General features: G+C 34.9%; 1 protein-coding gene across 8 annotated transcripts in view; it reads left to right on the forward strand.

Moving 5' to 3' along the window:
* The window catches only part of RALGAPA1 (Ral GTPase activating protein catalytic subunit alpha 1), a 122565-nt gene that overhangs the window by 75632 nt on the left and 20286 nt on the right, over nt 1–26647 (forward strand). For all 8 annotated transcript variants that reach the window (XR_015729130.1, XM_034418030.3, XM_034418026.3 and 5 more), the window contains 7 exons: nt 1376–1559; nt 5319–6183; nt 7299–7370; nt 8905–9028; nt 11162–11317; nt 19268–19426; nt 20515–20642. Coding sequence is in view for 7 of the 8 variants with exons in the window: in XM_034418030.3 (XP_034273921.2) it covers nt 1376–1559; nt 5319–6183; nt 7299–7370; nt 8905–9028; nt 11162–11317; nt 19268–19426; nt 20515–20642 (1688 nt within the window). In the remaining variant the exon portion in view is untranslated. The remainder of the gene's footprint in view (nt 1–1375; nt 1560–5318; nt 6184–7298; nt 7371–8904; nt 9029–11161; nt 11318–19267; nt 19427–20514; nt 20643–26647) is intronic.

Genomic DNA, 26647 nt, shown 5'->3' on the forward strand with positions numbered 1-26647 from the left:
ATAATTGGAGAACCTTCTCTATTCCCTGACAAGACAAAATCTGAGCATAGATGGACATTCCTAATCACAGTGTACTTTGGACTATTCTCTGAATAGAAATAATATATTAAAAGTTCAAAAATACAGTGAAAATAGAATAAAATAAATTATTTTGAAACCTTACAGATTTTTTAAATAAAAATAAAGAACTAATGCTAACAGAATAAAACAATATTAAATATTAGGACAGATTGAAAACATTTTGGAAACCAGAAAGGCCTTTTCATGGACCCAAGCACAATATGGTCATTTATAAACCTTTTTATATATTTTAAAATATTTACATAGCCGCCCATCTTCTAACCAACTCTGGGTGGCTCCCAATCAAAAGTTAAAACAGCATATAAAGCCATATTAAAACTATAAAACTAAACACAGTAAAAAATTACAAACAACAAAAACCTGGTGCCAAGCCAAACTTCTAATCTGCAGTTTTCTAATCTTATCCTAATGCTTCATGGAAAAGCACTTCAGTACTTTATAGAAGGCTCGGAAGGTAGAGGCCTACTGAACTTCAGGTGTATGTGTGTATAGAGTGTTTCATATGGCATAGGATGCAATAATAAAGGTGTGCTCTCATCAGATGACAATATTTAGGGGAAGGCATTAGGAACATGCCCATCCCATCTGGCTAATGTACCACAGTTAAAGGGGTGTTTTCATTGATAGTTCTGTGGGGAGGCAGACTCAAACATCAGTCTCAGATGAAATCTCAATCTGGATAAAAACATTGGGGATTTGTTTATTTTTTTAATAGCGATGATTTTCCAAACTGAAAAATCCTAAAAAATCAAAACAGTACTCTAAATTATCAGTAACAAGATTCTTCAGTACCCAGCCATATTCAGTAGCAGTTCATTTTAGAAGGCTACTCTTGGATAGGAGTGTGACAGTCAGTTTGGATTGGAGAGAGATCCAGTTGAAGTCACTCATTGACGTACTAACTTCACTGGATTAACTCAAAATATCTTTCTCTTTCTCTCTTGGACCAATGTACCTCATGCAGTTACAATTACAGGAACAAAATGGGAAGTGACCCTCATATACTGCATGAAAGGAAAAGCAGGATATGAATACAATAATGGATACATTAAATAATAATCACATATCATGGGAACAGTTACAAATCAGAATAATATGAAATGATTTTCATCATCTTTTCCTTTGACAAATAAAATTATGTACTCTTTGGTATAAATGTAGTTATATCACAGACTTAAGAAACCTGTGTATCCTGGGTGGACTTTATGTCAACCTTCTGAGAAGCAATCTGGCTTCACTTTAATCTTTCATACTTATATACATAGATTTTAGTACATTTTGGTTTTTTTTTAAGGTTCTTCATGGGTGTGTCTATGGATCTCAGTGCTTTAGTAACCTGAAGTATTTTCCAATGAGCCTGTCTGATTTAGCATCTTTGGATTATGATCCTTTTATGCATTTGGAAAATTTAAAAGAACCAGAACCACTCCATTCACCTGATTCAGAACGGTCTTCCAAACTCCAACCAGTCACAGAAGGTTTGTTTGCTTTAATTAGCTTCCTTTTCTGATCAAGTATCATAAATTTTCTAATATTGAAGTATTAGTCTCGAGTATGAATTCTTAAATTACATTCTAATAGTTCAATTATAGATTATAGGTAGTGTCAATAAGCATTGAATAGATTGATATAATTTTGAGTAATTACAACTCCTTTTGGTACAATAAGTACGTCTTTGCAACATGCATCAACTTCATAGTAGATTTTTCTCTACCCCAGTAAACAAGTTAAATTTTTTTTTAAATTTTTATTGATAGCAAACATTTACATGTTATTTAGCAACCAATCAGATACAATATGTTTAATTAAGTATGCACTATTTTGTATTTCTTAAAATTTGCTTCATGCTTATGAACTTCTTTTTTCAAGCTTTTTTTTTCTCTAAAAATTAAATACCTTGAATTAATAGTTCAAATAATTTTAATTTAGATTTTTTTTTCTTGTATGAAATATCAAATGGTACTAGTGAAAAGAAATTTGGGAGACACGGGCTTTCATACTGAGGCTAAATATTCTGTGTAGGATCATTCTCTTCCAATATTAAGCTGTTCCCTTTAGGCTTCCTTAAAGGTATTAAGGACTAGATAAATACAGAACCTTTTTGTAACAGCTGTGTGCTAACAGCAGGTGATTTTGTGGTCTGTAGTGACTCCGTGCTGTTTTTTTTTATGTGGAGAAAATGGCTAATCATTGTGCCCTTGTCTAAGGCATGCTTCATCATTTTCAAGTACTTTTTTGGCCAAAGAATTCTGAACACAGAGCTGTCCTCTAATAAGCTCAGTATTGGATTGAACAAATCTGATTTGAGAACTATTGGCAGGAGGAACGGTAATTATTAAATTTACTGAGCAGTGAAGCAAGCTACTGTAGTTGGCTTTTTGTCAAATGGCTGTGGTCTTATTAGTGAAGAGTAATCATCTGCAGGGTCAGAATGAAAGCAGCACCGAAGGATTCATTCCCTCCTAATTACAGTTTCACCTATACATATTATGCAAAGCTAATATTTAAACTAGTTGCCAAGATTAATTTCCTCTACATGTTACATTGCAAGTGTAAAGAATTGCAGCCGGTTTTTGTGCCTTACTGCTTTTGTGTGCTGTAATAATGTGTAATTATGGGTTCACAGCAAATACTCTGTGATTTGTTTAATCTGCCTATTTGAAAAGACAACCTTGAATAGTTCCCTCCGCCTCTTCTTAAATTAGTATCTATTGGAGAAAACACCAGCATTGCTGTCCTTTATTTGTGCATTTCCACACAGGAGTAAGTCCTGGGTATTTTTTAAAATGCTAAATGAGATTTTTTTTCCTTCCATTATATTGTCTTAGGTAAGTTAATAACCTATTTTAAAAAGATCCCTGACAATCCTGGTTGGGTGACCAGTATATGTAGCAACTATTTTGTCAATGTTGGTACTCCTAATAATATTAAAATTTCAGTATTTTTCATTTTCCACAGCAGCCTACAATTCTAAAAGATATGAAGTCAGAATGAGTTCATATCAAAAAGCATGTCCTAAATTATATTTGGTACGCAACAGTGTTAGCATAATTCTTTGATTGTCTTTCTTCTTACTTCCTAAGAAGTAAGAAGACTTGGTATGATTCTAATTTGTTTATGTCAAAAGAAATGTTGCTATTATTGGCCTACAAAAATAAGTTATCTTGAACATATGGCAATATTATTATTCTCCAAAAAAGATACATTACTTTCAGGTTTAAGTCATTTTTTTCCAGCAAAACTAGGAAGTATATTAAATAAAGCTTGTTTGAAGCTTGTGTTGCTTCAGAATGTTTACACTATAACAGGGCTGTCAAACTCTGGCCAACCCACGGGCCAGATGCGTCATCCACTGGCCACGCCCATGCCCGGTTTAGCAAAAGGGAAAAAAGTCCCGGTACATCACATGATGCCAACATAACAATGTGAGTTTGACACCCCTGCTCTATAAGGAAATATTAAGAACTCTATAAAACCATTCAGTACAGTGTTGAAATCCATAGCCTCATAAATATGTCAAGCTCTCAGAATTAATATTAATGAAAAAGAGGGAACTACAAGTTAAGAGCTGGTTCCACTATGAGGTAACTGCCGTTAAATGTCAGCAGATAATGACTTAGTTACAACACAAAATATGCTCTATAAATTGTACTAAAAGAAAAAGGCACTGTGAGGATTATAAGAACCAAGTTTGGACACACCTGATGGCACTACACTCATCTTTTACAATAACTCTGTACACAGATGTCAATCATTTAACCCACTAAGAATCTCATAGTCAAGGGAAAAAAAACATAAAATCTAAACCTGAGGGTATCTGTATATCTCTCTCTCTCTGTGTATCTATATTTATATAATGGCTTGAGGCCTATAGTTGCCAGGTGCTAGTTTTCTGCCTTGAAAACAGCTTTTCTAAAATCTGTAATAAAATTAAATTAAAGAGTCGTGTTTTTGAATATCTGCCTGTTCGTGTTCAAATCTAAATGAAAACACCATTTGGATTGTTCTATAGCTTCAGGCTTCAGGAATATGCAAGCCTACTTTAGCATAAAGATTTGTGCTTATTAGAAAATAAGATTAGAAGAATTATTGTTTTTAATATATTAATAATATTGCAATTAATTCACAACTGGCTATCATTCCAATCAACTTTTTGAATATTAATTCAAAGCATTATAATTAACTAGCTTCAGTAGAAAAATTATTAAAGTCTTCTAATGAATAACAGTATAAATCTATACATATTTATTTAGTGTCTTTGGTAAATTCAGTAAAAATTACTGCCAGCAAAACATATTCAGGATTTCAGATTTCAACCTAAGGTCAGGATTGTAATTATTTCTTTTCTGTTTTCTTTTCTTGAAAACAAGCACTTTTCTTTGTAACGATTTCCATTGTTAATTATTTGTGTGTGTGTGTGTGTGTAGGTCTTTGGTTATTTGGGTTTTCTCCCGCGTAAAATTGGAAGTGTCTTGGCGGCGCTTCGACGAAGTCTCATTCGTCATCTTCAGGCTGTTATTTTCGGCTTTGTGCTCCTAGAAGCACGAAGCCGAAAACACCAGCCTGAAGATGACGAATGAGACTTCGTCGAAACGCCGCCAAGACACTTCCAATTTTACGCGGGAGAAAACCCAAATAACCAAAGACCTACATACAAACACCCGCGAAAACCTCAGAAAACACACACACACACACATATATATATATAAAACATAAAAATGAAATTAATTTATTAGAACTGTTAACAGTCATATTTTTTCTAAAATAGTGTTGTCTGTGAGAAAATATCTCTCAGTATCATTTCAGCTGTGAAATATCAGTTTCCTTCGTAACGTGCGGACAATGTTTGATTCTTCTGTCTTCATTCTGTATTTGTCATAATCCCCACAGTGGCCTTCTCCTTTTCAAGAAGGAAAGCTAATAGCTTCTATTCATATTTTTCATTTCTCTATCCTGTTGAAGTGTTAAAGTAGTTTTACAGTTATTTATATCTTTAAAGCTGTATTCTCTGTAAATTTGCTTTTTTAATGTTATCATTTAATAATTGCTTTTATTTTAATTGAAATGCATATTATCCATAGTTAACAGTATTTTTCTTACAGCACGTTATAAATATGGTGTCATGCAGGTCATACTGCATCTCTTCAGAGTCCCTTAACATTTAAACAGATAGAAATTACATTTTTAATGCTATGGGTGTAACCTAAAGTATTGAATTTTGTTTGTGTGTTTTTCAGTAAAATCTCATATGCAACAAGGACTGATCTCTGTGGCAGCTCGTACTGTGATAGCTCATCTGGTAAACCACTTAGGCCATTATCCAATGAGTGGGGGGCCTGCTATGCTAACAAGTCAAGTATGTGAAAATAATGACAATCCTTTCTGCGAGAACCTTGAACTTTCTCCTGAGCTTTTTGAGAACCCCAATCTCCAGTTCTTTGTATTAAATAATACCACATTAGTTTCCTGTATACAGATAAGAGCCGAAGAGAACATGCCTGGAGGAGGTTTATCTGCTGGACTTGTCTCAGCCAATTCAAACGTCCGAATTATAGTGCGGGATCTGTCTGGGAAATATTCTTGGGATTCTGCCATCATGTATGGGCCTCCCCCTCTATATGGCCTAAGCGAACCAACCACTTTTATGCTTTCATTGCCCCATGAAGAGAAATCAGAAAATGCCTCAGAATCTCCTGCATATACAGAAGAAATGTATGTTAAGGATGGAATTACTCTGCCACTAAAAAGAAGACTTAGAGACACTGTGCCAACATGGGATACAATAAAGGATGAAGAAGATGCCCTTGATGAGCTTTTACAATATGTGGGAATCACTAGTCCTGAGTGTTTACAGAGGACAGGTGTGTCTCTCAATATACCTGCTCTTCAACCTATCTGTGTGTCAGAGAAGCAGGAAAATGATGTAATCAATGCAATCCTTAAACAGGACACTGAAGAGAGAGATTTTATTGAAAAGCACTTCAGTGACTTAAATATGAAGGCTATGGAGCAGGATGAACCAATTCCACAAAAACCCTATTCAGCATTTTACTATTGCAGGTTACTCCTTAGTATTCTTGGAATGAATTCTTGGGATAAAAGGTAAAATGATAATATTATTTGCTCTTAAAATCAACATAATTTGGTCTTTTCCAGAACAGAGACAGATTTTAAGTGACATACATGCTACTACTAAAAACAATAGCAGACTATATCTTCTTCCAGGATAGCCACTCCTCGTTTAGCAACTATCTCGGTTAGCAACCATTTGCAAATACAATAGTAATAAACAGTAATAAAAATCAATGTGTAAATTTACAACCAAATTTTTTGGGTCTAAAAAAATCTTCAATGTGAAACTGATTAAGGTTTGGTCAATTTCAGGCAGCAGGCAAGCTGGACAGAAGGTTCTAGTGAACTAATTAAGGTTATAGAGTTCTTAACCTGTCACTAGCACTTTTTAGGGAAGTACAATGCTACCAAGAAAAGCAGCTCACAAAGAAAAAGCTTGTTTAAGCAATCTCTCCACCCTGAGAGGAGGCAAAAAAGAGGAAAAACTCTTGTCAGGCATTGGGCGCTGTGTAAAGAGAACATATGAATGAGACAGCAGCAACTAGTGATCTTCAGAGCATCTCTCTCTGTCACATGTTCACTTAGCAACCTTTTTGTTTAGCGACTGGAACAAATTGCAGTTGCTAAACAAGAAAAGGATGTAATGAAATTAAATAAAAATGTCCTCTCACTTCTGTATTAAGATTTTCTTAGCCATGAGTGTACATAATGTAAATCACTACACAATTATAGGAGGATAGTGGTGTTGTTTTGTTTGTATTATGACACATTACAGAAGAGGAACAGCTAAATATATGCCATAATGTATTAAGTATCATCGAAGTTTCTACTTTGATGATACATATCTACTTCTCACAAATGCCTTCCTAGATGCTTCCTAATGTTCCCAAGTCTCTAGCCCTAATTTGAGAGCCAGTTTAGTTTATTGGTTTATGTGCTCCAAGGGGAATGTTGTTCAGGCCACCAGGTTAACGTGTGTGTATCTGTAAACAAAGATCTTTTCATTTTTTATGTGAAAAGGTTTTTCAAAAGGCAAGAAAACTGTAGGAGATAATAATAAATAGAAATGAAAAGGTGTTATTGTTTGCTATATCTGTCATTCTGCACAGATAATGAAAATATTTTTATTAAATTTCCTTACGTAGGAGAAGCTTTCATCTTCTGAAAAAAAATGAAAAACTACTTCGAGAACTCCGAAATTTGGATTCAAGACAATGGCAAGTTATCTGCTATAAGCAATCTTTAAGTGTGGTAATAATTTCCTTTTTTAAATTGCACTTTCAGTGTAATTATTTTTTTAAATAGTGTAGATTTCAAGTTGTTATAAGTTCTACCAATTTCTGTGACAATAGACATTTTTATTTAAAAAACGTACTAAAAGATTTTTGCCTTTTAGTAATTGTCTTTAGCAGTAATCTTCCAGTGCCTGTAGTTTTGAGTTAATACAATTGTATTTGAATTATTAGAACTCTTATGTTCTAAAAACATAAAACAGCTAATATTAATTCTTAACATTTGAACTGAATCATTGTTTAAGCCCTTAGTGCTTTAATAGTAACAGAAGTGATTAGATATGAAGTATGGACAGAGTATTTTTGTCAGCTTACAGGTAGTCCTTGACTTACAACCGGTCATTTAGTAGCCATTCAAAGTTAAGATGGATCCCTTAAAAGCTACTTACAATCGGATTTCAACATTTCAACATCGCCCCACCCCTCCATTGTATAACTGCATGTTGGGCACTCAGCAACTGGCCTAATTTACAACCATTTGCAGTGTTCCGCAGTCAGATGACTGCGATTTACAATACTTTTGACAGAAAATAGCTTTCACTTCCAGTTGCCAGCAAAAACTGGCCCATAGTGGGTTTGCTTAACGACCACTGAATAAAGAGATAATAAAATCAGGTCAGTCACATGATGAGCGCTTTACAACCGTCATGACTTACAACCTTAATTGCCAGGATCATTTACAGTCACTAATCAAGGACTACATGTAAATCATTAGTTTAAAAAAAAAAGATCATATTTCAGAAGAGCTTTATTTCAACTTGAGAACTGTATTTCTTTATTGGCCACGAGGCCAGTTTTTATGAACTGTATTGGGTCTTTAAGCTTATGACTAATCATAATGAAAGAAATTTGTAACTCCATAACTTGTGAAAATATTGCTAATATATGTGTGTCTTTATCTTCCAACTAGAGCAAATTTAAAGATTATTTTCAGCCATTTCAGGAGAAAATATTGGAGAGTGCCAGATTATGTTGCTATTTGGGGGGAAAAAACTTGTTTGCATAAGTGCATTATGTTTTCAAATTGCTGAATTACATTTTTCTGTGCCTATGAATTTTAGCATTGACCTATTTCAAGATATAGTAGCAAAAATGTCTGATTTGAAACATTTAGAAACCAAGCTAAGATGTGGCCTCTCACGTTATTCCCCCCTCCCAATTGAGAAACTGAAACGTATTTTTGCAATGTTACAAATGTTATATCATTAAAAGTAGTATTTCTATAGTATGATAAAGTACATAATTTTGATTATATATTATGAAGAGAGATTTTTTAAAAAAATGCCTTGGCAATGATCCTTGCTTTAGGACTATAAATAAGCAAAGAAATGTATAAATAAAAGCTGAAATCTCCTTCACCCCCCTTCAGAACTAAGGAAATTATATTAGCCTTTCTATATACCCACTATGAGTGATGTCAGAGGATATTCTTATATAATTGCAATCATATGTCTTACAGCCGAGAGACACACAAAATTGCAGTATTTTATGTTGCTGAGGGACAAGAAGATAAACACTCCATCCTGACTAACACTGGAGGAAGCCAAGCATATGAGGATTTTGTAGCAGGTCTTGGTTGGGAGGTACACTTCTATCTGATCACAATCTAATCAACTCATTTATTTTTTGAAATATTGTGATGCATTAAATAACAGCATTTATTTAAGAATTCATATTAGAAACAATTTGAGATTTCTTTGGGAGGTACAGTATATGTGGTACCTCACTCAATAGTAGTAACTCTGAGAGGGATCTTGGAGTCCTAGTGGACAACCATTTAAATATGAGCCAGCAGTGTGTGCAGTAGCTGCCAAAAAAGCCAACACAGTTCTAGGCTGCATAAACAGAGGGATAGAATCAAGATCACATGAAGTGTTAATGTCACTTTATAATGCCTTGGTAAGACCACACTTGGAATACTGCATCCAGTTTTGGTCGCCACAGTGTAAAAAAGATGTGGAGACTCTAGAAAGAGTGCAGAGAAGAGCAACAAAGATGATTAGGGGACTGGAGGCTAAAACATACAAAGAACAGTTGCAGGAGCTGAATGTCTTGTTTAATGAAAAGAAGGACTAGGGGTAACATGATAGCAGTGTTCCAGTATCTCAGGGCTGCCATAAAGAAGAGGGAGTCAAGCTATTTTCCAAAACACCTGAGGGCAGGACAAGAAACAATGGGTGGAAACTAATCAAGAAGAAAAGCAACTTAGAACTAAGGAGAAATTTCCTGACAGTTAGAACAATTAATCAGTGGAGCAACTTGCCTCCAGAAGTTTTGAATGCTCCAACACTGAAAGCTTTTAAGAAGATATTGGATACCCATTTGTCTGAAATGGTGTAGTGTTTCCTGCCTAGGCAGAGAGCTGGACTACAAGACTTCCAATGTCCCTTCCAACTCTGTTATTCTGTTATTCTTTCAGTCTGATATCATTCTATTTCACAAGCTACTTATAGGACTTATAAGAGGGTGGCTAACATTCCTATCATGTGTCTGAAGCAGATTTTTTTGTCATATCAACAGTCTTATCAGCAGAAAAAATAGACATCAGTGAAGTTTGTGATGCATGTGATTTTCTTAAAAGCCAAGTTCTCTTTGGATGGTGGGAAGAACAGGGACATGTTAGTTTCACAATTATTCTTACAATACCTGAAGATTATGTTGTAAGTTTTCATAAATGTTTCAATATTTGTGAAATTTGCCAGTTCTATGTTTGGTGATAGGAAGACCAGTTCTGCTTCTTTTGCATCTAGGAACAACATCAGTCCTAGCTAGTGCTTGTTTAAAATTGCTCTTTAGAAGAGCTCCATTTATTAAGAGGAAATGTTCTTGCTGAAAGACAGATCTTTCCCACTCGCAATTCCAGTGTCCACTGCATTGAGCCTAATGATGGCTACTAAAATTGTCTGAAATGTCATAGTATAGATCAGTGTTAAACCACCAGTATGAAGGTGGTACAGGTAGTCCTCAACTTAAGACCACAATTAGGCCAGAAATTTCTGTTGCTAAGTGAAACATTTGTTAAGTGAGTTTTGCGCCATCTTATGACCTTTTTTGCCATAAATGATGAATCACTGCTGTTTTTAAGTTAGTAACATGGTTGTTAAGTGAATCTGGCTTCCCCGTTGACTTTGCTTGTCAGAAAGTAAAAAGGTGCTCACATGACCCTGGGACATGCAACCATCATAAATATGAGCCAGTTGCTTTGAATTTTGATCATGTGATCATGGGGAGGCTGCAACAATTATCAGTGAAAAACAGTCATAAGTCACTTTTTTCAGTGACATAACTTTGAACTGACCGTAAATGAACTGTTGTAAGTCGAGGACTACCTGTAGTATTCTTGAAAATGACCATTCCAATTGCCACTGGAAATAACAGTAGATGGGATTAATGTAGAACAGCTCAATTTTGAGAGTCCATGTGCTAGGTGTGCCATCTAACCACCTCAAAGCATGTGCTAGGAATAATTCTGTGGCAGAGTGAAATTATTTATATAGATTTAACTAGGTTGGACTAACATTTTTTAGCTTTGTGAACCCAAAATATTTGTTATCAAATAATCAATAGTCTTGATTTTGAATGGAGTCAGTAAATATTAATGGCAATGAACAAATGTATTTTTCTCCCCCTTCATTTGGTATCCTATAGACCTAGTCCAAAAAACCTCTAATTTATATTATACAGATATTTTATGTTGCAATGGCTTTTTATTTTAGGTGAACCTAACAAATCATTGTGGTTTTATGGGAGGACTTCAGAAAAACAAAAGCACTGGTTTGACCACTCCATATTTTGCTACCTCTATGGTTGAAGTAATGTTTCATGTATCAACCAGAATGCCTTGTGATTCAGATGACTCCCTAACAAAAAAGGTAGGTATTCCAAAGTAACCTTTCACACTCTAATTAGTGTGGTGTGGTGATTAAGTTATTGTACTAAAACCTGAGAGATTCTCAGTCATAAACATCACTGATTAACCTTGGGCCACTGACAGTCTCTCCATCAAATCCACCTCACTGAGTTATTCTGGAAAACTAATAGAGGAAAAACAGGATATTCAGTAAATCTAACAACTATAAAGGCTGGTTCATTAAATGATTGGACGCCATTTCAAAGTTCTGTCCTTCCAGCATACACAGCTATCTGGGAAGAGTCACCACTGGCAGGAAAACATGAAAGGCTATTTCCTTTCAGGTATTTTTCATTCTTCTCATGTCATGATTGGGCCAGATAGTGACCCTGTTTAAAGTGACTGGTTCAATGTGAATCTCAATATCTATAGGGCATTATGAAAAATATTCTGTGCATCTGACAAATAAAGTCGCTTGGTTACACTATTGAGTTGAACTCTTCTAGGCAGAACCTATTGAGTTGGCCAAGACATTGTCTTGTCTTGTTAGATGTGAAGTGTTTCAATTTGGGAGGCCTGAAGAAGTAGGTTTTGCATATTCTCAATACTTTGTTACTATAGTCTGTAATAGTAAAAGACAACATGAATAATGGGAAGAATCTTAAAGAATAAGCTTGTAAAATTGTTCTTTATTTTTTGTATACAAGCAATACATGTAGTCTCAAAGTGAACTGTGGGAAAAATGATACACGTCTCTGATAGTCTACGCTTTAGATATATCCTCACCCAAGAAATAACCCAAATTTATTAATGGTTGAAAAACAATTTAAAGCAGCTCTTTTCCAAACGTTTTTGCCCCAGTTGACTGACAGTAGGTGGCTGTAATTATGTTTTTTATTGTGATATGTGTTGTTTTTTTGCTTGCATTTATTGTAAACTGCCCAGTTCTTCAGATCTGGAATGGGTTATAAAAAGAGTTTCATTTTGAGTTAGATTCACTAACATGCATGTTAGCTATAGGGGAGTCTTTCAGAATAATGTAATTCAAGTATCTAAAAGTATTGAGCCAATTAAAAAAAAAAAATTTTTCCTGATCCATTTCTAACTTGGACATTTAGAAATAGAGGATGCACACCTTACCATGAACAACCATATCTAAAATACATTATCATCTACCAATTACATGTATTTGTAGCCAGCATATGTAATCAACAACTCCAGACCTTTTATTATACTCTCAAAAATAAATTGTTTTGCACTATTGGTATTTCTTTTTTCATTTAAAATCCAATAAATTACACATTACTGACATAAATTGAGAGAGACAGGGAATATTTGTCTTATTACAATGAATGGTGAGCTATCATTAGATTTTAAAACCTTCTATTCTGTACGTATATCTTCAGATGTTCTAATCCATTCCACAGACACATTAATGAGCACTCGTAGAAGTGCAATATTGGAAGAAGTGAGGCAGGTTGACCTCAGCATGGAGTTTAATACCTGTAACTGAATTATATCATCAACAGTTAGTATAGAGAAATAGCTATGCCTCTGGCAATTTTCAGATTTGTTCTATGTTCAGTCTCTAATAATTTCCTGTGTTATTATTTAACAGACTTTGTGCTCTAAAAATTTCCACTGATACCTTAAAAACTCCCATCAAACAGCCATTTTTCTCCTACAATTCAAGGTGCCTATTTATTTAGATGTATAGACTGATAAACCCAGAGGCTCTAAGCAGTATTTCATAACATGAACTCAGCGATTCTGAAATAGCTCAGGCTGAGTTTTTCATCTTCAGTACCTATAGTTAAGATGCCCAGATTCAGGCATCACAGCAAACTGCAGTTAAAACAAAATAAGCAAATACATCAGAGTTTTTCATAGTTGTAGGAGTGAAATATCATCAAATTATGCAGAATTGAAACTCACAATCACTCATTCTCATGAGAACTGCTTATAGCAATAGCACTTAGACTTATATACCGCTTCACATTGCTTTACAGCCCTCTCTAAGCGTTTTACAGTCAGTATATTGCCCCGAACAATTGGGTCCTCGCTTGGAAAAGCTCTGGATGTGTTTCACTTCTCAGATGATTACAAATATCTTGTTAAGGGACATCCTAGCAGCATCTGTTTTCTAGATTTGTGAAATTGTTAGGCTGTTGGTTTGAGCTCTGAGCTTGGCAATTTGGTTGCAGATGTTTCGTCACCATTCGAGAAGACATTGTCAGTGTGTTTTGAATTGTGAAATTGTCTCCTCTATTAGATATTTGTATAGTTTATTTTGTTCCTGTTTTCAGCTAATTTATATACAGTGGCCTCTAGGTGCATGATAATTTCTGCTAATAGTTGGCAAATCTGAACAAAGAACAAAAAGCTAAGAGATTATTAACAGCTACCTGACACAATGAAGACTGCTATCCCTCAGTCTTTGTGCTTGAATTTGAATTTCGATCAGATTTCTCTCAATTCTCCATCTGTCTCTAGCTGTTACAGAAACATTCATCTTCCTTTAAGGAGTTAGCATTTCTGTTGTTGAAATACTAATTTAATATATATAGAAAATACTATGTATAGTCAGAGCAAAAATAGTACTACATTGGATTGAAATGATTCCAAATCATAACTCCACCCGGCAGAAAAACTTGATCTGTCCTTGAGCTCGTCTAAAGTATTTCCCCAATAGGAAGCATATTTTTGAGCCAGCTAAGGAAAAGAAAAATTCAAATGTGGGCTCGTCTCATTTCTTTCAACAAGATCTTAGAAATATTGGAGCCTTTGATATAGAAGTACATCAACTAAAGGAGTATGATTGTTCTGAATGGCATTTAAGTGAAACACTGGTTTTTCTGTATTCCACATTATGTTATTTAGTCCAGCATATTTTTAAAAAGAAAATAATATCTTTGCTTCCAATTTGATTTTTTTTTTTTAAAAAAAAAAGGGAATCTAATTGCTTTTAAAGTTAAAAAGTTAAATAATAAAATCTGCATATTTTACTGAGCGAACAAAGAGAATTTTGCCATGAAATTCAGTAGGGAAAAGAAGAATGTCACAGAAACTGTTCTAAGGAACTCTTGAGTTTAGCTGAGAGGGGTAAAAAAAGTAATCTCTTGAATAGCTGCTGATTTCAAGGGGTATATCTTGATTGCTGAGTGCTGAAAGTAGCTGATGGAGTGACTGCTTCCTGCTCAAGAAGCAGAGAGTGTAAGAGGAATATAAGGCAGCCATGCTCCAGGAAGAGTTCACTGGACAAGCACGCATGGAGATGTAATGGGAATTTGACCCAGGAATTTAAGGAGCATATCCTTAACTATTTTTTCTTTTAAGTCAAGAGTGTGCTAACCTAAGAGACTGAGAAAAAAGAAATAAAGCCTTTATTGGTAGTTCCTTCAATAACAAAAGTTAAAGTTAAAGGACAGAAGTCTGGTTGGGATGCACTGCTGGTGACATGTTTGTGTTTCTGACTGAGAACACCCTGGCACATATTTGCAACAAATACAGCCTTGTAACCTTATAGCAGTGCTTGACAAGTCAGAAGACTGAATGGGTAGTGGCTCTTAAGTAATTGTGTTTTATCAGATTGAACAAAGGAAGCACTATGAGAAGACCTGACAGAGAATGCATGGTAAAGACAATTAAACAAACTTTATTTGCAAAAAGACATGGAAGATACTCTGCACAATTGGAACTCAAATTTATTTCTTCAGGCCCTGATAGAAAAAAAAAAGGGGGGGGGGAGTGTAGGGATTGGTTCCCAGATAGATAAACATTCAAATTAGTATTGTTGAACTAAGCCTCTAATATAGAGTCCCAGTATCAGAAAAAAAGACTGGTCTCCTTACCACCACTCACTATAAGTTAGTGAGAAAAAGAAATCAGAAAGTCCCTAAACAATGCAAATCAGTTCTAAATAAAAAATGGTTCCTTTGCTGGGATATCTCAAAAGTGCTTTTTTCTTCAAAAGGCAATTAGACTTTTTTTCTTTGAGGAAGAAGAAAATGTTTCACTTCACATCCAAGAAGCTTCATCAGTTATGATGGGGGTGGGATGGAAGAATAAGATGGTGTGAGGGGGAATGGAAGGATTGTATTTCTTTGCAGTCATCTAGTCATTAGCACTCTCTAAGAGCTGTTGAAACCACTTGGGGGTTTATCTATGTCCTCAGGGTCACCTGAATCAGGGTGCAATTGATTGTGGAATCTTCTTGGATTGCTGCAAGGGTTGCAATATAGACTGGAGATAGGTAGTGTCTTATTCCCTCCCCTCTGTGTTCCATTCTAACATACCGTATTTTTTGGAGTATAAGACGCACCAGAGTATAAGACGCACCTTAGTTTTGGGGAAGGGGGGGGAATTCTGCCTACCAGGTTTTGAGGTTGGGGCTGGGTGGGACTGTACTTCTAAAGTACAGCTGATTGTCGGAGGGAGCAGCAATTAGAAAGCTGGCAAAGCACAGAAGATCGCTTCGCTTGCGTTGGGGCAGAAAAACAGCTTCAAAAGCATACCGATCCTTGGAGGGAGCTCCAGTGACAAAAGCAGGCAAAGCGCGGAAGGGGTAAGAGAAGGCAGCAGCTGTTCTGGGTAGCCATTTTGGGCACTGCGCGGGGTTACATCCGGAGTATAAGATGCACCCAAATTTTCAGGAGGGAAAAAAGTGCGTCTTATACTCCAAAAAATACAGTAGATGGATTCTTTTACCCTTCTTTCAAACCAGTGGTCCTCCCTATCCAAAATGTGAACTTTGCTATCTTCAAAAGAGTGGCCTTTGCCTTTCAAATGCAAATGGACCAATTCACTCTGATTCAGGTGACCCTGAGGGCACAGATAAATCCACAGAAAACACCGCAGAGAACGATTACTACTGCATAATCATGTTATTTATTTATTTAATTAATTCAGTTTTGGCACCACCCAATTCCAACTGACTCTGGGCAGCGCACAATACAGTATAAAAAAGCTCAAAACAAGATGTTATATAAACCGACCAAAACAAAAATCAAAAAGATGCCCCCAGCAAGGGGCTCCGCCCACCTCAAGACCTGGAAAACATCCAGGACTTCAAAGTTTCCTAGAATATCAAATGGGTGAGGACCTTATGGATTTCTACCAAATATCATGCACCATTTACATGTTGTAGTCCATTGTGTAATTTAAATAAAAATAAATGCAAATTTTACATGCAGAAAAAATAAGTGCATCCTATATTTATCACTATGTTAAAATATCTAAAATCAGAATCAGGTATAGATGAATAGAACATTTTAGAGAAATCTTATTTAATCCTCAGACTTTTCATTTGCTGTTTGTTGTTGAAGTATGTAGTGTCACCATGCTTAGGTCAAAAAAATTCTCTGAAGCTTTCAGAAAAAAGTATAAATTCCTATAAGTATGGGAAGGGATTTAACAAAAACAACAAAGCAGTTGGATCGACATCAATCATTCCACTGTCCACAACATCATCTGCAAATGGAGATTTCAGACAACCGCCAACTTGCCTGTGGCCATCCCAGCAGGTTCAGTCAGAGAACAGAACACACAATGCGAAAAGAATCCCCTAATGTCATCAAGTGACTACAGAGAGTTCTCACCACTATTGATATTAAAGCTGTATGAGTCTATCAAAAGAAAGAAACTCTGCATGGGAGATGTCCCAGAAGGAAACCTTAACTGTCCTGAAGGAACATCAGGGGAAGACTAAAATTTGCTCATGAATACCTAGGCAAACACCAGGACTTCTGGAACATGTGCTCTGGACAGAAAGGCAAATACAGAGTTATTTAGTTGTAGTACTAGAAGACATATCTGGCAAAACAAAAAAAAAAGACAGCATGTCACCAGAAGAATCTGATACCAACTGTAGAGCATGATAGTAGAAATGTTATGGTTTGCTTTGCTGCATTAGGGCCTGGGCAGTTCACCATCATAAAATCTACTATGAATTCTTCATTGAATAAGAGTATGCCTGAGGATAATGTGAGCTCATCTATCAGAAGATCAAAGTTTAACTGAAAATCTTTCATCATGGCAGTGATCCTCAGCATTCCAGTAAATCCACCAAGGAATGGTTAAAAGGAAATTAAGGTTTTGGGAGTGGCCAGGTCAGATCTAAACCCCATCATGAGGCTGTAAAGTGATTTGAAACCACTTAAATCATCACACAGCTGAAAATAGCCTGGATGCAGGAGTAGGAAAAAATTCTTCCCAGCCAATATCTGAGACTGGTAGACGGTTATAAGGAATGCTTACTTGTGGTTATTTCTACCAAAGAAGGCACCAAGGGTGCATTTACTTTTTGACAGAAGGAAATACGTAATCTATCTTCTAGTTTTTTGTTGAATAAATGATTACAAATGATTTTTTTTCAATTGCTTTGTATACTGTTAGAATGAAGAGAAAGATATTTATACATCCACATATGTTTTAAAAAATCTATATGGGATGTATTTACTTTTTCCTTTAGTTTTTTCCCCCTCACTGCTTTTACTCCTGTGCTCTGCATATCATTATTTATGCTAAAAGCGAATTGCATTATGGGTATATTTGAATATATCCATTTTGAGAGTACGTTTTCCTCTTCCCCCTTTTTTTAAAGAAAAAAGGTTAACAATTTAACTAGGATTGGTAAAAAGTGGTGGGTAACAAAAGCAATCCTAAACAAAAGCAACTAGCCATCAAAAAATTGTAATGTTCTCATCTCTTCTTTAGATCAGAGGGTTCTACACATTAGTGATAATTTTGGCAAGAGTTCAAGGGTTAATGTAATAGATAAATAAAAGGAAATTGAGCCCTGCATTATTTCACTTGTCTTCTCTTTCCAAAACTAACTTACTTAATTTTTTTAACGTAAATACTTGAATTCTTCCTGCCAGTGTTCTTTGCTTTTACTATCGTTTATTACTTCAATTATACTTGGTATCACTTAGAATGATCTGCCATTTGGAAATCTCAGTGTAGCCTGCAGCTTAGTATTAACTCTGGCTGGTATTGTAACATATACAGCATATGACATTAATGTATCAAAATTAAATTTGATCGTCCCTTCTGGTTATATTTATTTCACATTTCTTTTGTATTCAGTTAACGTAAACTTATTATGAAAGCTGACACATGATGAGGCTATAAAGGAAGAATGTTTTCAACTATTTCGATTTTTTTAATGAAATTTCAGATATCTCTGCTTTTCCAGTGCTTGATTTCTTTTCAGTGCTTTAGTAGAAATTGTAACCTGGTGCTGTAACTATAGAAATACTTTTAACTGATCATATTGGTTTATGACAGTTCTGTCTACCAATAATTGCAAAACAAAAACCTTATGTTAAAAAGTTGTTCATTTAAACAGAATTATAAACTATAAAAAGAAAAGTAATAAAAATAATTGTTGATAGTAATTGTTCTAGTAGCATCATATTTTAGGGATACAGTCTGGTGGTTTACTAAGATCATTTCCTATATTTATTTATTCGTCATGTTTATATAGCCACCCTCTCACACATGCTACTCTGGGCAGTGTACAATAAAATAAACCATAAAGCAAACATTAAAATTTATAAATAAAAAGATTGGGAGAAAGCATTTTGATATTATATGCAATGTAGTCACCTTGAATGTTTCTTTAATTTCTGGAAATTTCTATATAATTAATGTATTATATAGGAACTATTATCCCAAAGGTGCTTTTTTTCAAAAGGCAACTGGACTTTCTTGTTTTGTTAGAAGATGTTTCACTTTCTCATCCAAGAAGCTTCTTCAGTTTTCACTGAATGGTGGCGAATGGAAGGATTTATATGCCTTGCAGTCATGAAGAACTGAAGAAGCTTCTTGGATGAGAAGCAAAATGTCTTCTAGCAAAACAAGAAAGTCCAGTTGCCTTTTGAAAGTAAGCACCTTTGGGACAACCATGACCTAGACAACTGAGAATCTTCATAGACATTTGGGAACTACTATGTTATTTCTTTTGTTTCAGCTTAGACATTTAGGAAATGATGAAGTTCACATTATCTGGTCAGAACATACTCGAGACTATAGAAGAGGAATCATTCCTACAGAATTTGGAGATGTACTTATTATTATATATCCAATGAAAAATTACATGTTCAGTATTCAGATTATGAAAAAACCTGAGGTATGTTCCAACTATTCCTATTGAGCTAAGACATTTAGAAAATGATGTTCACATTGTCTAGTCAAAGGATATTATGGATTTCAGAAGAAAACATCATTTTTATAGAATTTGAAAATATGCTTATGGATATATATTCAGTGAAAAATTAATATGCTCAGTATTCAGAGTATGAAAAAATAAGGCATCTTCTAATGATTTATGCTATGTCCATCTATAGGGGATGAAGTGCTGTGCAGGTTGCTGAGTTGAACATCTTGAAGAGTTCATCTTCAGCACAGATTTCAACAGATCGTTTGGGCTATGGAACAATAGCATTAGCATTGTTTTTGTAATTAAATAGCTGCAGTTCGCCAATAGCTATGGATAACCCTGGATCAGAGCATACATTAATGAGCTTTCTCTGTTGTAGTATCTGCCATTGGAGCACCTTCCCATCTGAGAGTTGTAGCCCCTCCCCCCTCCCCCACACTTGGGTCTGTTTCTAGATCTGAGTGAGAATGGATTGTAGACCCCTTGTGGGATGTTTCAGTTTTTTATTTCATGGGGTTTTTTTCCCAGAGCTTCCTTTGGATTATATATTCTATGTTTTAATTGTTTTTATTATTGTAAGTTGTATATTGTATAGTAAGGTTTGGATGGCCTTTTATACATGCATAAATTACCATTACCTCTTTTAAACGTATACTTATATTTTGATATTAATTGCATTTATAAATTAATTGTATGTTAAGGTGTCCACAAACTATTTATATTTTTTCATAAACAACCATACCCTGCAGCAAATTTGCAACCTGTTCAGCCTTGCTTATATTTTAGCCTTTAAGATAAATTTTTCATGATATTATTGGGTATATCAGATTAAGCTTAAAATAAATTTGAATATAAGTATATATAATATAATTGAAGCAGGTATTAATATAACAAAAGAATTATCTCTTTTTGAAAATATTAGATGATCATATTGGCATCAAGCAGTATTTTAAATAATTTATGATTAATGAAAGGTGTAAACATTTGTTAAAGCTGATTGCTAATTGTTGTAGAAACTACTAATTTAATGGCTGAATTTCTGAACTTTTTGAATTCAGGTTCCATTCTTTGGTCCATTGTTTGATGGTGCTATTGTGAATGGAAAAATTCTTCCTATTATGGTTCGAGCAACAGCTATAAATGCAAGCAGAGCTCTGAAATCGCTCATTCCATTATACCAAAATTTGTATCCTTTAACAAAAAGAAAACACTCGGAAGCAAGTTCAGCTGAGCATAAGCTAATTTGCTTTCAAATAATCATGCCTAGGACTGTATCATATGTTTGATTTATATCCGGAGTTTCCATAAATTCAGTTTTGAAAACCTTAAGATAATATTGATTAAATAAATTGCAAGAATAAAATGAGATAATAGAAAGGCTTGGCTCCAACTTGATTATTTTATTTTTTCATCCAAATTTTTATTAGTTTATCAAAATATAAAATACAAAGAAAAAATGAAAATAGTGGGAAAGTAGGGGATGAAAAAGGGAAGAAGAAAAAGTGTAAGGAAAAGGCAAAAAAGAAAGAAAAGCATTGACTTATTATAGCACAATAGAATAAAATAATAAATACAGCCTTAACTTTTAAATATATGGTAGCCATTTCTATAACAACAAAACCCATCTAATCAGCAAAATCCAAACTGAGTTTCATTTTTTTTCAACCTTAAGCACAAAGTCCAGAAGTGGTTTCTTAGTGAAAACAAAGTTAACTTGATTTAAAATACTTTATTTTGAATGACTTTTGAATAATTAAAATTATTTGTAAAAATATATTGTTCTAAATTTATTCATCTTTAAATTACCTGAAGAAACATTTTTGACTACAAACCAATCCATAAATAATTTTCAAAATCAATAGCAAAGGACACTCATTTCACATATGTTATATAAATGCTGCTGTCTTATATTTCTGTTAAATATCATTAATTATAATAGTGAGCTGCTACTTTTGAGCTAGTCTTTGCATCTCTTGTCAATGATATTCATTTCTTTATTAGACATAATTATTTGTGGTGAACAGATTCGTGCTATTTTATTGTTTGGTTAGTAGTGGATATTATTTCAAATATTATGTTTATAGAGGACGCTTGGTTGGACATAGTGTAATTTTGTAAGTCAGGCCTCTTTTGGACATTTCCCATGGAGTTGAAACCAGTATTTGATTTGATAAAGTTAGATTTAATTATATGTAACTAGTTTAAAATCTATACCTGATTATGGTAATTAAATACAATTTGAATTTTAAGGTTGTATAAGAAGTGAAAAATATGCATTTTAAATTAACACTTATCTAAAAGATATTTTTAGCAAGTATCTGGAAGATCATTTGTAATACATATTATATAGGTGACAACAATGAGTCTTTGAATATCAAAATTCTAACAATTTTACTTCATTATATGATAATAATTATATAACATTGTCAGCTAAATTCCACTCACTAAATAGTGCTGAGATTCCAAAGCACATATTGTAAAATTTGTGTCCATTAAAAATAGTCTGAGACTTCAACATGTCTTGGTTAACTGTATATCAAATGTTGTTCAGTAAATTGCAAGTGTATTGATTGGCATATGCTGCCTAAATCAATTGTTCTGACAGCCAAAATTACAGTAATCTGTCAGTATTGATGACTGTCTTTCAGACTTTGGTACCTTTTCTTCATTTGTCTTCTTTTTTTACTTGTTTCTAAAGTGCATTTTCTTGTAAGCATTCTTGTATTGTCATGGTAGATACTTGATGGTCCTTTTTTGTCCCTTGAAACCAATTTATGGGCTTGATCATGAAATTAGAGATAAAATACAGCACCAGGGAGCATGGGTGGGCAATATTTTGCCTAACAATTGGGTAGTGAATGCATTTTAGGCTTGTTATCAGTCATTTATTAATTAGATGTTGAGAGAGTATGGTTTGGTTGTATTTTTATGGTGAAGGAAGTAATGAGTAATTCCAAAACATCACTTTAAATACCTTTGATTTTAGACATTGTAGATTCAATAGAAAACTGATTAATTTGAAACTTTTCTCTTAACATTTGTAATATAGGTTGTTCACACATCTTCATTTCAGAGATGTAAATGTTGTTGTTGTTTTTACATTGTACATCTGTATGTGTGGGCTTACCTATGGATCATACTGAAAATATGTCATATCACCTTTTCTGCTAACTCTTCTAATCTGTGATGATTTGCACTAAACATAGAGATCTAATTAGGGGTAATTTAACAGGTAACAATGAATCCCACTAAACAAACAAAATTCTGCTCTTTCTGTCTGAAAAAGGCTTGACAAATTTGTGAAGGGATAAAACATAAATGAAATTAATATGATGGGGTATACTTATCTATTTTTTCCATTAATTCTTTTATTTTAAAATTTTAATGATTTAAATACACAAGATGTGACTTTTGTGAGATCAATTTTGTTTTTACTTTGGAGAAAATATACTGATTGTATGAAGAATTGCTAAAATCACTGTACTATTGTGCTACTTTAACAAAAAAAATGTTTATGTATATTCTACATATAATAACTGCAAAATTCTTTGGTATAATTTTAATAATCCAGAATATATATTTTTATGTTTAGTTAAAACATAAGCGAAGTAAAGAATTTATACTGAATCTTCTTTTAATACAATCTCTAGTAGAATGAAATCTTGAAAAGTTTAAAAAAAGAAGAAGAAGCTGACATTATGACAATGTGAATGTGTTCATTTTTTTAAAGAAATAGGATAAAGGTCATGCATTATCCATTTCATTTAGAGTGCTTCTACTTATTGCGAGTATGGATTTTTTTTAAAAAAACCCTGTTGCCAAGCCACAGTTCCTATCCATCTGTTCTTGCTGTTGTGAAAAGGTTCAATTTTCAGGAAAACCATGCATTTCACAGAAGGTATGTGAGGTGAAATTTCACAGAAGACATGATGGATCTTGATTCTTAGTGATAAACCAGCAGGGTTGGCATATGGTTCTGCATGATATGGAGGCTTGGGTTCCTTCGCTTTACTTTTGTGGTGTGGAGCTGATAAAAAACTGGCTCTGTATTGTTTCACTGGACACCAATCATAGGCAACAGGAACTGCCCATTTTAACTCGCGGTGGGAAGGAAACCCAGGCACAGTTCACAATAGTACTATTGTCATGTTGCAAACTACTCTGAACAGCTTGACAGCTTTTAAAGGAGGGGGAGAGAAGTGTTGCTTTTCAAATTGGTGCTCAAAAGAGTGATGGGAAAAACACAGTGCTGATTTATTAAGATTCTTTCTTTATAATATTATCAGCTTATAATAATAAACAGTTGCCTGTTTTTTTAAAAACTATAGTAATCATCATATATAGGAATGGCAATATAAAAGGTCAGGAGTTATCAAGTCTCTGAGTGGAACAAATTTTAGTGTAAGAATTTCTAATTAAATCAGTGAAGATATACAATCTGCTATAGTCTATACCAGTGTTGGCAAACCTTTTTGCCATCACATGCCAGGAGAGGGGGAGGCGGGGGAGGGTCGCATGTGCATGTGCCCACGCGCATGCGCACACAACCCCCCCCCCCCCCGCTCCTGGCACATGATGGCCTGGTAGGCCCATTTTTCTTTCTTACCTGGTTCCAGATCCTCTCTATTTATCCGGGAAGGGCGAAAACGGCCTTTCTCACTCCCTAGGTGGCCTTCCAAAGGCCTGAAACGGCCCATTTCTCAACTCCCGGTGGGACAGGAAGTGACATTTTTTGCTGTCCCCAGCCTCCAGAGCCTCTCTAGGAGCCTCTCTAGGAGTCTCTGGAGGCTGGGGACAGCAAAAAAACATCACCTCCTGTCCCACCGGGAGTTGGGAAACGGGGCCTTTCAGGCCTCTGAGGGAGTGGCAAAGGCTGTTTTCGCCCTTCCCAGATAAATAGAGAGGATCTGGAGCCAGGTAAGAAAGAAAAACGGGCCTTCCCCACCCACCCACCCAGCCCTCCAGAGGCAGGAAACAGCCTGTTTCCCTACTTCTGGTGGGCCCAGAAGGCCCAAAAATCAGCTGGGATGCACCCCAGAGCTGAGTTGGCGTGCCCACTAATATGGCTCCGCGTGCCACCTGTGGCACGCGTGCCATAGGTTCGCCATCAGGGTTCTATACAGATCCATGAGCAAAAATATAATTTAGAACACTTGGATATCAGTAAATCAGTTTTCCCCATCCTGTTCTTCACTTTAGTTTGCTTGGTGGTAATTGTAGTCTTCTACAGCTTGGGGGAGGCTGACCTAAGTAACTAAAAACATTTATTTTACTCCTATTCCTATTCTTCAAAATTCAGAAAAGAAATTCCATTAGTCTTCAAAGAAATATATAGGAAGGCATTTTAATGTACTGGAAGGGGAAAGGCAAAGAGATTGGTAAGTCTTCTTAATGTTTTAGCCTTCAGTATCTATACTGCCTTCAGTGAAACAAGAGAAGTCCAGATTGATAAAATACATAAAAATGAGAGTTGGACTTTTAAAAGTAGATATTTTGGCAGCAGAAGCCCCAAAGTCCTGTTTACAGTGACTTCCTTGAATATGAATGAATGATAAATAATATTCTTTTCTTTGATGATTTAGAATATTTTATTACTTTTTAAAGCATAGAAGAGTTGGATGATTTTCGGAATGGCTCTCTGCCATTCAAATTCATTCCGTTGTCTGCCTTTAGCAACATTCATTTCCCAAAATATTGTCTACTGACAGAAATGTGTCAAATTCCAGAGCCTTGTATAGGTGATGGCTAGTTATTGATATTTGATATTTACCAATGTTATAGCATTCTGATGAAAAGCATCCACCCTGTTTGGCTTAACTTGTCTACCAGAATTCTGCAACATGGCTGCTTGAATATTATTGATACCTTTAGTACAATCCAGTGCCCCATAGGCTCATCAGATGTTCCTTTATGATACCATGCATAAATGATCATTTCAGTAACCACTCACTTCCTGTTACTCTTTTCTATTTATATACACCAGTGGTGTCAAACTGGTGGCCCACGGGGCATGCCCACCCCAGCTCTGCCAAGGGAAAATAAATCACAATACGTCACGTGACAACAACTTGATCCCAGTTTGACACCCATGTTATACATGCGAGATTGACACCCATGATATACACTATGCCTGTTCAGATAAAAATATTAATATTCTGGCCAGGTCTTAATTTTATGTTTTTTTCTTAGCTTTCTTTATTGTCCATTCCGTCTAAGCCAGATATCCAGTGATCAGGATTGTCTCCTAAGCTTATAACCCTTTTGAGTCAACAGACAGATCTTTTAATAGTAAAGTTAGGTTGTTATGGCTCTTAAGCAGTCTCTCCCTGATTATATCTGCTCATCAGTGTAGATATAGACATTTTGTGGATTGAGCGTTCTGGTACATATCTAGAGCCTGTATGACCTTTCTGATCCTGGAGTCAATTTCTTTGTCCAAAGATGCATTACTATTGCTACCCAAATAAAATCTGTTGACTTCTGATCTTCAGAGGACCTGCTGCATCAAGGCAAGATTTTTTTAAGGGGGTGTATTTGATTATGAATAAGGGAGTGTAATAGATCATGAAAAGCAGGAGATTTTTCCAGAAGTCTGCTGACTCAAGGTTGTAGGATCAACTTCATTTTTTACCAGAATTACATTATTCACCAATTCATGCATCATATTTACTCTAATAATTTGTTTAGGCAGTCAGCACTGAAAACGGTCTGCACAAAATTCTACACCCAGTGCAGCCTTTTTGGGTTGATCAGTGTAATTTACAATGTATAGGAAAGTCCAATTTGCTGTTGATATACATGAGTCAGATTGTAGCTGCCTGGCAAATTATAAAACAATTTCAGAGAATCTTTTTTCAGAGAAAAACAGTATGCGGGGAGCAAATATAAAGAGCTTCTTGGAATTTCATGGACTTAGTTTGTTTTTAAACAATATCCAATCGGTATGCTGCATATATTTCATAGTTTGTGACATACAGGTAACTGTATGCTGAATTGCCAGGTGGTCTTTAGTTAGACTAAGGATATTAGTTGGAGCGTGCTTAGAGTAAAGTAAAGGTGCAGTTGTAAAATGTGACAGGACTGACAAGTATTGTATTTTTAACATTAACAGAGAAAGCAGCGTGTTACTATGTTGGATGAGCTTGTCCTGTCTCTATCTTACTAAAAAATCATTATAAAAAGCAGTGCTTC

This window comes from Pantherophis guttatus, chromosome 1 (genome assembly GCF_059756535.1).
Source record: "Pantherophis guttatus breed Tessera chromosome 1, ASM5975653v1, whole genome shotgun sequence".
Lineage (NCBI taxonomy): Eukaryota > Metazoa > Chordata > Lepidosauria > Squamata > Colubridae > Pantherophis > Pantherophis guttatus.